General features: G+C 43.4%; 1 protein-coding gene across 13 annotated transcripts in view; it reads right to left on the bottom strand.

Moving 5' to 3' along the window:
- dnmt3aa (DNA (cytosine-5-)-methyltransferase 3 alpha a) overlaps positions 1-13006 on the bottom strand; it is a 516733-nt gene that overhangs the window by 101540 nt on the left and 402187 nt on the right. For all 13 annotated transcript variants that reach the window (XR_013497772.1, XR_013497773.1, XM_078213021.1 and 10 more), the window contains 2 exons: positions 10309-10492; positions 5329-5413 (listed from right to left, as the gene is read on the bottom strand). Coding sequence is in view for 11 of the 13 variants with exons in the window: in XM_078213021.1 (XP_078069147.1) it covers positions 5329-5413; positions 10309-10492 (269 nt within the window). In the remaining 2 variants the exon portion in view is untranslated. The remainder of the gene's footprint in view (positions 1-5328; positions 5414-10308; positions 10493-13006) is intronic.

Genomic DNA, 13006 nt, shown 5'->3' with positions numbered 1-13006 from the left:
TAAACCCATGAGGAAAAAGAGCTGGAATTCTAGCTGAGGAAGTCTGAAAATGGTGTCATATGTGCTGAGTGAACTGCTCAGTAAATCTTAGAGATTTAGCTTTGTTTTATGAGCAATTATATGTACAATTTGTGGTCTACATTGACCTTAGATTGCTTGTTAATTCATGTTAGTTTTATGTTAATTTTGATTTGATTTTTAAAATACAAGTTATTAAAAGTAAAATTTTGTCCAGTAGTTTTACATTGGGGTTGTCTGGTAAGTTCAGTTCTTTTGGTTTGCTGGTCTTCACAGGAATCATAACCACATTCTTGGCAGTTCCTGCATGCTCTGCTCCCTGCCCCTTCCTCCAGATCTCACAGAATGACAACTCAAATGTAAAGCTGCAGTCTGTTAACCACTGATACTTAAAACATGTAACAGTTGGTTAAACTGGCACTTAACAGCCAGATCGTAGCCTTAGAATTGCTAATAATGAAAGGTGATGAACATTTTCTGCTTGAAAGAAGTTAATTTGAAAAACTAATTGGAGCACTTCCTAATTAATGAAGTATACTCTGCTGTCCAGGAGTTGTAACAAAAACATCAGGTTATCCTTACATCCTTACTTTGTGTTGATTCAAAGCCCAGAAAAAAGATTGAAGGCAGTTTGGAATGTATGTCTAAATGCTTTCAACTAAGAACTGCTCTCTCTAGCTCTGAAATAGTGAAACTGGACTCCCAGCCTGGAGTCTCATTCAATGGAGGCAAACGTTACAGAGTCAGATGGATCTGAGTCAATGCATCACTTCACAGTACCTCCCATTTTCCAGCCACTTAAGCTTCAATTCTTAAAATGGCTGTAGAAAATTTACACAGATTAGAATATGCATTGATAAAATATTTTGAACAGGGAGTGTCTATGACCTGTGAACCTAAATTGCATAATGTGTGAGGACAAGCACATAAGATTGTGCCTGCACAACAGACTTTCCTGATTAGAATGCAACCATGCCTCTTCGAAAGAAAAATGGCCTAGATTTTGTGGTCAGTGACAAAAAGATGCTGCTCACCACCGACCTGCAAGGAAATTTCTTACAAAGATCTACCAAACCCTGCAGCACAGATCACACTCTTCACAGTGTTAATTTGAAACTGGTGCCAAGTCAAGGGGATTTCTAGGCATCCAGCAACAATGATATCATCAAGGAAGGCAAGAAACTAATCACACTGAAGTATTCTTACAACAACAAACCAGGAAGAAAACTCACTGATTATCCTTCACTTCTATAAATTGTACACAGGGGAAAGTAAATGATTGAGCTAATAATTGTCACGCATTAGAAGCTGAAATTTCATTAAAATTTTTTAAAATGATAATATTAAAAAAACTAAATTTTTTAAATGGAAAATAATTAACATTGCACAAAAAGGAGTTCCAGGACCAGGAGTTTATTCAGCAGTAATTATGACTTAATATGTTGTTAAAATTTAGTCGTACCTTAATAACAAGATGCAACCTTTTTCAGGGTTTTTTTTAAAAGCAATATTGCAATATAAAAATGGGATGTTCTCATTAGTTTAGTGATTTCTGCAGTGACTTCCACAGCATACCTAATGAGGAAGCGGAGAAGTACTGACAGCAACTTCTAGATTCCTACATTTTACTGTGAATGTGTGGACTCCAGACGTAGTTGTCAGTTTCAGAGATGTAATGACAGTGACTGCTGACAGATTCACAATCATTAATATTGCAAAATCTGGTCCAATGGGCCAAGCTGTTCAAGAAATGGCTTAAGATAATTTGCAACCTTGATCACGTTGGAGCAAATAGAATCAATGAGTAGGAGTATCTGTGACAGCTGGAAAGGATTGTAGAGCATTGAGAAAAATATTGTTGAATTTTGCCAGCTCCAGGGTGGCAGGGTTGGAGGTAGGAATCAGCTGGGAGTCAGGAATGTTCCCAGGGAGGGCAGTTAATTAATATCGTTAAGGCCCTAATGTGGTTCTCGGTTACATGCAGAGCCCACTGGCAATGGAGCAAATGTGGCAGTCCATTCCCGCAGCACCAAGGAGCCATCCAGTGGGGTCCACTGTTCTCCCCCCTCTGATCAGTACATTTGATTTTACCCCTCAAAGTCTCCCTCCAGCCTCAGTAATGCCCAATTCTCCCAGCGAGGCTGCTGAGGTTTCAGAGTTGCCAGCCCTCTGATTGGTTCTGCAGCATCAGAAGCCCTCCTACCAGCCTTAATAGGATGGCCAGCTCAGAGGTGGCAAATGAAGAGGCCACCACTGTGCTAGTCCTACTTTCATTAAGCACAGGCTCAGGATCCCCATTTGATCCTGAAAACCTGTGGGGAATTTCTGCCTATTGTCACAAGTTACAGAAAGTAAAATTCCATTTTTTGAAGAACCACGTTAGATATTCATTATGTTGTGAAACCTTGTTAGACCAAACTTTATATACTGGGGGATCACATATGATAATCTCTAAACTCACAACCAAGATGATGAATGCGAAATATTCTGGCATTGTTAAAATTAAATGGTTAACCCATTGATTCAAACTTGCTGGACATAATGAAGCTCCTGTAAATGTATCAGCCGAATTCAGTTGTTACAAATCTTTGGAAATAGGCATATGAGCAATGACAGAAAGCTTGCTCTTACTGCTGCTATTCCAGATGTCTAAAGTATTATCTGTTCCCACTACAACCTCCAGCAAAAGTCTGTTGCTTTGATTAATCTGAAGAAATTGCCCTCTGAATGCTGTGAAGTATTTTAAAAGTACTTCATGTTATTCATAGAATCATAGAATCCCTACAGTGCTGAAGGAGGCCATTTGGCCCATTGGGTCTGCACCGACTCTCTGACAGAGCACCTTACCCAGGCTCTATTCCTGTAACCCCATGTATTTACTCCACTAAGCCCCCTGGCCTACACAGTTTGGGACACTTAGAGGCAATTTAGCATGGCCAAGGCACATCTTTAGAGTGGGATAGAACTGGAGCACCCAGAAGAAACCCATGTAGACACGGGGAGAATTTGCAAACTCCACACAGACAGTCATTCAAGGCCGGAATTGAACCTGGGTCCCTGGCCCTGTGAGGCAACAGTGCTAACCACTGTGCCACCCTGCTGCCCTATTTTAAAAAGTGAAGTAAGATAGCTTGCTAAGACTGGAAGGGATTTTCCTTCTGGCATTTGTGATCAATTAAAAAAAAATCATATTTGCTGAAACATTTTGCCTATTATCGTTGTAAAATAACCTCGTGCCAGTTAAAACTTGGCCTTATTTAAAAAGTAGCAACAGGACACAGACAAATTAAGAGACAGATATGGTGCCAGACATCAATTGCTGAATCCTTCACTCTGGCCAGTTCAGGTGGGAAAAACAGGATAGGGGGAAAGGGATGGCAACAACCTTAAGAATGATTAAGAAACTGAGTTCTTGACGAACAAGTCATGAAGTGGCGTTTGGCTCAACTTTAATGAATGAGTTTGGTGCTTCAAACAAGAAACCAGAAAATGATTTTTAGTCAATGGACTGAGGCAGCTTATTTGAAAACAAGACAACTGGAGTCATGAGAAATGATATTCATGACTTTGTTGACCATCAACTGAAATATCTTTCTCACAAGTGAAATTTTGGTTCTGGACTCATGCGAAACTTGTGAATAACAATAATAAATAATCAAAACTGCCCCAGAGAATAATAATGCCTCTAATTCGCTGTCACAATAACACTGAGGCTCACGTTACTGGCTGTCATTTAAATGCAAATGTTAAACTACCTTCAGATGAGGGAAGGTGAACAGTTAAATAGGAATACTAAAAACTATTGTCCATGATGTACTGCTCTGTAATTAACTTAATAAGAATGGCATTTCACCATCATCCTTACCACTGAAATACACTGAATGCCATTGAGTTATTGTATTTGCACAGTAGATTCTCCACAAATGTTTGGAACTAAACTCGCCACAGAAGGTTAATTCCTGTCTGTTTCAATTGAAGTCCCCATTTAACAATCTGTTATTTGTTAATTACTGCTAATAAAACATTCCTGACACTGAATAATAATGATTACAAGTGTGGAGTCACATTCCTTCAGAAAACAATGTTGGAGATTTTAAAGATGTAAAATTTAAAACCTTTTTTTTATACGTCCCCATTCTGTCACACTTTCCTTTTTCTCTTAATCCAATCTTCCTTCCCCTCTTTATTTCTCTTCTGCTGCCCGATTTGACATTGCATAATTTACACTTCCTTCCTAGTGCTGTTAATTTCACAATCCTTCAATCTGATTAGTTAAGGCTAGTTAAGCATGGTTGCTTGTCCTGAATGCTCAGATCCCAATCACAAGTTTTCCTCACTGTGACATTATCAGCTCATATTTTCAACAACTTGCCACACAAAAAATTGAAAAGCCTAAATGTGGAAGGGTAAGTTGATTTAACAGCAAGTGCCATTAGATATATTGCTGCAGCAAATTATTGCTCACTGTTATCTCAAGCTGCTTACAGATGAGCAAGGCCATCCCTAATCTTCATTCATCTCAATTCATAAAATGGGAAAGGCCCATCTAATGAATTGCATTGATCAATCCAACTCCTGAGATTTGAGCACTTAATCTAGGCTGGTATTTGAATTCTGAACTGAGGCGTTATTCAAGTGCTGGTATTGATAGAGTGATTTTTTGATATTACGCAGTATGGGCTTGTCTATGTTCCTTTTTAATGATTGGATAGGAACTGTAGCAGATGTAATTTTGGTTTAAACATTTGTAAAGATATTATTTTGGGTTGTTAGTAAATTTGTGATGTAATGCTTGACGACATGCATTCCAAGATAATTTGTTAGGCTATAAACTCCCTTTATTCGCTAACTTTTGGCATTAAGTTTACACTGTATTACAATAAATCACCAGGCCTTTCAAACCCCAGTGCAATTTAATAAAGAGAAGATTACAGGTCACTAACAACTCTTGAATTCAACCATCTCATGAATACTTTGTACGAGGAGAGCGAAATGATGCCAAAGGAAACCAACCAAACAAGTTCAACAAGAGAATGAGGGCAAGTGGCAGGATTTACCTGCCCAACCTGGAAAGTGGAAGAAATAAAACAGCTAATCTTAATCTGACCATAACATTTTTAGCATCCTTATCTGGAGACATTTGAGACCTTTGGAATGGTGGAAAAGTCAGGAACAATAACAGTTTTAAAACTTAGAACAGGGGGGTGCACAAAAACAGGACAATTTTATTTATAAAAATTAGAACGGTATGCAGTTCACCACTGAATGCAATGTCACCACTGAATATGTACATTTGGCTGTATACACTACCTGTGGCTATGCCATCAAAAAGTGACAGTACTCGAACAGGTTTTCTCTTCTCAGCAGCAATGGGTGCAAACAACTTTGGTGGGTCCTGCAAATTTAAGTCAATAAAAATGTTAAAAGAATTTCAGACCAATGCATGATATTACAAAAAAATCTCTCAACATCTACCCTGTCTCACCTTTAAGAATTTTATATATTTCATGGAGCTTGCCTCTCATTTTCTAAACTTTAGGAAATATGTCTACTTAATCTCTCCTTGTGGGAAAATCCCCACATCTTCATTTTCAGGTTAGCAAACTGTTACCAGTGGAGTGCCATAAGGATCAGATCTGGGGCCTTAACTATTTACAATCTATACCACTGACTTTGCTGAAGGGACCAAATATATAGTAGCTACATTTGCTGATGACACAAGGATAGGTAAGAAAATAAGTTGTCAAGAGAATGTAAAGGGGGCAATTCTCTCATCCCAATCTGCTAATTTTTTGGCGGGTTGAGCTGGGAGATTTGCGCGTGTGCTGATTCACGGGATTCACGCACGTGGTCCTGAAGGGCACGCATCTCCCAGCGACAGAAATCCGGCACGGTCAGGACCACGCAGGAAACTGGCGGGAAGACCAGGTAAGTTATTTTAATCTTATTTTAATGTGATTTAAATGTGATTATCAGGCTCGGGACTGAATTCTCCAGGCCCGAGAGCATCTCCCACCCCGCAAGTACAATTTCACTCCGGCGGGGTTTGGAGTAGCTCCCCACTTTCAGGGAACTAGCAGGAGACCCAGCTGGAGTGAAGGGGGGGCAATTGGGGCCGCCAGGGGGCTGGGCAGTGGGAGGTGGTGCCCCCTGGGTATGGGCTCCCTGGCAGTGCCAGCCTGTGCCCCCTGGCACTGCCCAAGGGGCAACATGCCCACCTCAGAGGCACCTTGGCACTGCTCACCAAGCATCGGGCAGTGCCAAGGGGCAGGTCCCGTTGCTCCTCTGCAGATAGGATCGGTCAGAGCTGGAGGGAGGCCAGCGATCAGGGTGGCCTGGGGTGGTGGTGGTGGTGGGGGGGGGGGGGTCTGCCAGGGTGGTCTGTCTCCCGTTTGGGGGGGGGTCTGCCAGGTGGAGGGATTAGCACCGCTGGGGGGAGTTGGAGATCGGGGTGCTCCGAGATGGGAGGAGGGTTGGGGCTGGCCCAGGAATGGTCATGTGGGCTACAATCAGGTCATTTGGGGGGGGGGGGCAGCATTGCGAGCATGCGCAGAGGCCCGGAATTGTCTATCTCTGGCATGAATACTCCCCGCTCCCCCCCCGCCCCACCCAAGCTTCTAATGATAATCTCTGCATTGCACAGAGTGTGGGAGATTTGAGTCTGAACTCCCACTGAAAAAACAATCGTGATTTACACCATTTTTCCCACGAATTCAGCACTTAGAATTTTTTTGGGAGAATCGCCCCAAAGTGTCTACAATGGGATTAAGATAGGATAAATGAGTGGGCAAAAATTTGACACATTGACTACATTGTGGGAAAATGTGAATTAGTCCACTTTGGCAGCAAGAATATTCATGATTTGAATGGAATGAGACTGCAGAACTCTACAGCACAGAGGGATCTGGGTGCCCTGGTACATGAATCATAAAAGTTGGTATGCAGGTGTCGCAAATGATTTGGAAGACAAGTGGAATTTTGGCATTTATTGCAAGGGGTTTTGAGATAAAAACGAGGAAGTTGCTGCAGCTGGAAAGGGCCTTAGTTAGACTGCATCTGGAGCAGTGTGTATGGTTTTAGTCTCCTAACTTAACCAAGGGTATAACTGCATTAGAAGCTGTTCAGAGGAGGTTCGCTCAACTGATTCCTGGGATGAAGGGTTTAGCTTATGAGGAAAGTTTGTGCAGGTTGAACCTATACCCATTGGAGTTTAGAAGGCTAAGAGGGACTTGACAGTATGGTTGCTGAAAGGACATTTTCCTTTGTGGATAAGTTTAGAATGAGGGGACAAAGTTTAAAAAATAGGGCGTCTCCCATTTAAGACTGAGATGAGAAGAATTGTTTTCTCTCACAGGGTCATTAGTTGGTGGAGTTATCTTCCTCAACGGATAGATCATTGAATATATTCAAGGCCAAGCTAGATAGATTTTTGATCGACAAGGATTATGGAGGCAGAGAAGAAAGTGGAGTTGAGATCATAATCATAACATTTATGATCCTATTGAATGGTGGAGCAGGCTCGAGGACTGAATGGTCTACTTCTGCTTGTAATTCTTGTGTTCTTCTGTGTTCATTGCAGTGTCTTGAAGGCAAATATATCCTTCTGTAGTGTGCTGGGCAGACATTCACTGCATTAATCTACTGCCCAGCACACTACTGCCTGCAATAGTAAGACTTCTGCTGCAATTCACTCTATATGCATGTGTGCACACTGTGGACACCATTTTGGAGTTCGAAAGGTAATGGCTGCACCAAAGGAAATGAACCCAAATTCTTGCCCAATAATCCTGTCCAGTGCATTATCGATTGGTTAGTGCCAGAGATTGGGTGGTGTGATCCTCTTAACACCAACTAATACACCAAATATTTGATAGTCAAATTGTATGGTGACCACAAAGCAGATGCAATTAGTTAAGGTGATTCATGTTGAATGAAACCAGGATATTTTGACACCACAGGAGATGGGTAAATTACAAATTTAGAATGTCTTGAGACAAATTAGACAGGCTGTATATGGGAGCTAGGTGAACGAGTCGGCAATTCAGCCCCCTATATCTGTTTCACTTGCATGCAGTTAGATCATGTCTAATCTGTACCTTAACTTCATTGATTCACCTTGGTTATGTAAATTGTAAAAAAAAATCAACCTCAGTTTCAAAATTTTCAACTGACTTATCCTTAATAGCTTTTAGTGGAGAGAGTGCCAGATTTCCATTACCCTTTGTTTCCAGACCGGGTGGAATTTTAGGAGAAAAATTCTAAGTATCCAGCCAATGTGAAAATGGGAGAGTTGCAGATCCATTTCTTGAGCGAGTTTTTACTCCCAATTCTATGCGCATAGTGCTTGAAAAAATGGGCTAGACTGTTTCTAGCTACTATGGGAAGCAGGTGGGGCTTAACTCACCAGCCAGTCTGATCAGGCAGCAGAGGGAACTAATGCGCATGTACGGACCTCTGTGGCTATTCATGTGCAATTCCAACAGCAGAGGCCTGACAGAGAGATCTGTCAGACCTCTGGTGTTGCAGCCAGCCTCAACTCAACGCTCCCCTACCCCCAATTGCGGGGACCCACGGCCGATTGTGAGGCCCACACCGTCCGAAAATATAGCCCTCGCTGCCCCTCCCCCCACCACCCAGACTTATTGTGTTCACCCCTACAGTCTCCAGCAGAGTGTATAGCGGACTCCCCACCAATCGCATGCCGAGCGGCAGCGGGCCCCCCCTCCCTCCCCCACCGATCACAGGCAGAGTGCGCAGCAGCACCCCCCCCCCTCATAGGCCCCACTCTCCATAGGGCCAGCTCCCTCCAGGCCCTGCCCCCTTCAGGTCCCGCCCCCTTCAGGCCATGCCCCAGCACTGCCTGGTGGGCACTGCCAAGGGGCCAGGCTGGCACTGCAAGGGGCCAGGTGAGCATTGCCAGGCTGGCACTGCCCAAGGGGCAAATCCCTCTTCCCTCAACCTCCCAGCAGGGCCAAAATGGCCTCCTGTTCTACCGGCGAGGGCAACACGACTGTTCCCTGTTCAAGGGGAGCAACTGCTTTTGTCGCTGGAGAGAACCTCTCCCGGCAAGGCCGCAAAGGCAAGTGAGCCCAGATGATTGAGCGATGGGCTCACGAAACACAGGCAGATAAACATTTCAATAAATTTGAATAATTTATTCAGCCTCTCGTCAGAAATCATAGAAATCATAGAAACCCTACAGTGCAGAAGGAGGCCATTCGGCCCATCGAGTCTGCACCGACCACAATCCCACCCAGGCCCTACCCCCACATATTTTACCCGCTAATCCCTCTAACCTACACATCCCAGGACTCGAAGGGGCAATTTTTTAACCTGGCCAATCAACCTAACCCACACATCTTTGGACTGTGGGAAGAAACCGGAGCACCCGGAGGAAACCCACGCAGACACGAGGAGAATGTGCAAACTCCACACAGACAGTGACCCGAGCCGGGAATCGAACCCGGGACCCTGGAGCTGTGAAGCAGCAGTGCTCACCACTGTGCTACCGTGCCGCCGGCTGACCGCGCTGAAAATCTGGTGCCGGTAAGATTACGAAAGCCGAGAAATCAGGCGCAATCCTGATTTCTTGGCTCTTGCGCCATTTTATGGGCTCGCTCCAACCATCAATGTGTGGGGCAAACCGGTAAAATTGCGGCCATCATCCCTGAATGGTCCAGCTCCAACTGCAGGTTACAAATCGACGCCCATCTCCAGAGTAAGAAGTGGGATTTTTGTGGGATTGGGGTCATAATGACCCGAGAGATGGGTCTGCCACCCAGTTCGCGGCTGCGGTTTGGGAGTGGGGGGAGGGTGGTGGCAGTAAAGGGGGATATGAAGGTGGGGGTACCAGGGAAGTGAAGCATATTCTGGCCTAAGCAATGGCTGCCTATCATCTGTGCATGCTCTTTAAGAAATGAGAGATCTTCTTGTTCAAAGTGGCCAGGACAAATGGAGAGCTACGAGCCGCGCATAGGGATATGCTTTGATATAAATTTTATGACTGCTTAGTACTTTTTTTGGCCAAACTTTCACATTTTTTGCATTAAATGGAACTATTTCAGATTTACATTGTGTTCCTGCCCATTTATAGAACCTCTGGAGATCAGAAGACAAGTTCTTATCCAACAATCTCAAGCTGTCCAATTACCAACACTAGGGACTTTACTTTCTCATCTGCCTTCCATGCTCCTCCCCCATTCTCAGGAAAATCACCACAGTTGGGAACGTCTCAATCATATTACACTTTATCATATCTTTGAAACAAAAGCACATGAAAATAATACTCACAAATTCCTGGTCGTGATTATTAGCAAAAAACTGTTGGAGCCGAACTGGCCAATCCTCTCTCCGCCTTAGCAGTCCAAAGATTCCTTTATGATTGCACATGTAACAGTTCCAGGGGTCTTCTTTAATAGCTGCCTGTGCAGCGCCTGGTCCAACCAGTAAGTCCACACATTCCACACAGAAACACCTTTATGTACAGAAAATGGAGCATCATCACTGGATTTAGTGGCAAGGTCAAGACTCAGTGATAAGACTGCTGCATCCTCCAGCTCTGGTGGGTGAAGAAACTTGGCGCCAATACTTGCGCAAAAAAATTCTTAGTTATTTAAGAACAGGCCAATATAACTGAAATAATAAACTGAATATTTGACAGTGAGATTGAACAGTATGTAATTCCCATTAAAGAAACAAGACATTAAAAATTAGAACCTCTGTTTTCTACGAATGGTACATAAGCAGATGCAAATGTTAGCAGTGATTTCTGAGAAATAATAATGTACTTTTAGCAAATGCTTTGCACAAAAACAAAGTTAACAAATTACTCAGTGCTATTGGCATATTGCTGCATGCAGCATATTTCTCTGTCTTGCTCTTTGCTGTGATATTTGACCCTGAGATAAGCTTCTGGCCACATGTCTCCACCTCTGTAACACTGCCTGACTTCACCCCTGCTTCAGCTCATCTGCAGCTGAAGTGATCATCTTACCTTTGGACTTGGTTACTGCAAGGTACTTTTGACTGGCTCACTATATTCCATCCTCCATAAATTTGAAGTCACCCAAAACTCTACTGCCTCAGTCCTTACTCCCCCTAAGTCCTGCCCATCCATTACGCCTAAATACACTGAGCTACACTGGCTCACGGTCAAGCAATGCCTTGATTTTAAAATTCTCATTCTTGTTTTCAAATTCCTCCATAGCCTCGTCCCTCACTGCCTTTACAGTCTCATCAATCCCTGCAACACGCCAAAATATCTGCACCCATTTAATTATGGCCCCTGAAGCATCCCCAATTTTATTCACTCCACAATTGGCGGTTGTGCCTTCACTTGGCAAGGACCCAAGCTCTCCAATTCCCCCCTTAACATCTCACCTCTCCACTGTCTTTCCGCCTTGAAGAAGATGCTTAAAAATGACCTCTTTGAGTTTTCTCCGGTTTCCTCCCACAGTCTGAAAGATCTGCTGGTTAGGTGCATTGGCCATGCTAAATTCACCCTTAATATACCCAAACAGACACCAGAGTGTGGCGACTAGGGGGTTTTCACAGTAACTTCATTGCAGCATTAATGTAAAATTACTTGTGACACGAACAAATAAACTTAAATTTCTTTTCGCAACATGCCTGAATGTCGCTTTATGTTGTTTGGTGTCTAATTTTGAAGTATAACACCCCTGTGACATTGCTTGAAATGTTTTATTATGTTAAAGGCACTATATTAATTTAAGTTGTTTTTGTTGTGTTCTATTTTAACAACGGAACAAAGCCACCTTCTGAAGACACTGGGTGGAGTTTTCCTGTGACAGGTTGACTGACAAGTTTGTCACAACTCCATTTCTATCTGCTGCTGTCAACCTGCTCTGAACCCATCAGATTTTTCAAGGTATGGATGGGCCCCCAGACTTTTATTGGAATTTTACCTCTGGGCCTGCAGCACCTGTAAAGTGGTCAGTTGAAAATGATCTGGAATTTAACCAAGGTCGGGAGAGAAAACATACCTGAGTGCAAAAGCAAGATACAGAGCTCCAAAATTTCTTAATCAGCCAGTAAAGGTTTTACTGGTCTTGTGATGCTTTGGGAAGTGACCCTGTCTCTCAGCACTCAGGTTCAATTCCCATTCCAGGACTTGATAGACAAGGACTGTGCATTCATAATGTGGCTAAACAGGTTGAGTATCACCTTGTAAACCCTTCAAGCACATGCCAATGGCAGCTGGTGAGAGTGGGAGAGATTCCTGGTCAGTCAGGTGATGGGGACGGATGATGGGATGGAAGTGGGGTCAGGGGTGCTGGTGTCTCAGCTGACTGGACAGTGGCTCTGATTGGTGCCGTTAACACAGGTTTCAATTGCCGTTCTGGCTGGGGTGGATTTGGGAATTGCGTCCTTGGCCTATCCAATGTGGAAGTCATGGCGGTTTGGGTAAGGCATGCCTTTGGGCAGCAATTGAAGAAGCAGAAGAAAGATTTCATTGCCCAAAATAAGGTACAAAATTTCTCTAATTGAGCGGCAATTGGCGACGTACTGCAGCAACTGAGAGAATGAGAGGTTGTAGCATTGTATGCTCCAGGATGTGGTCATTCAAGAGGGAGTTCAGGATATAGTGAGTGACTGCCTGCAGTGGTAGCATGCAGGAAAGAGGATCTACAATGAATCTATGAATAACTGGGACCATCCAAGAGGTACTTCGAAGGAAATTTGAAAGCCAATAATTTTTTTTTATTCATTCCTGGGACATGGGCGTTGTGGCTGGTCAGCATTTATTGCCCACCCCTAGTTCCCTTGAGAAGGTGGTGGTGAGCTGCCTTCTTGACTTGCTGCAGTCCATGTGCTGTAGGTTGAGCCACAATGCCGTTAGGGAGGGAATTATAGGATTTTGACTCAGCGACTGTGAAGAAGGTGTGGATTTGAGTCAGGTGAGAATTCGAAAGTTGAAAATCTTTCAAATCTCAACCTCAACCTGCTTTTTGAAAAATGTATTTGTTAA

Source organism: Mustelus asterias, chromosome 5 (assembly GCF_964213995.1).
Source record: "Mustelus asterias chromosome 5, sMusAst1.hap1.1, whole genome shotgun sequence".
NCBI lineage: Eukaryota > Metazoa > Chordata > Chondrichthyes > Carcharhiniformes > Triakidae > Mustelus > Mustelus asterias.
This window is presented reverse-complemented; position numbering and strand designations above follow the sequence as displayed.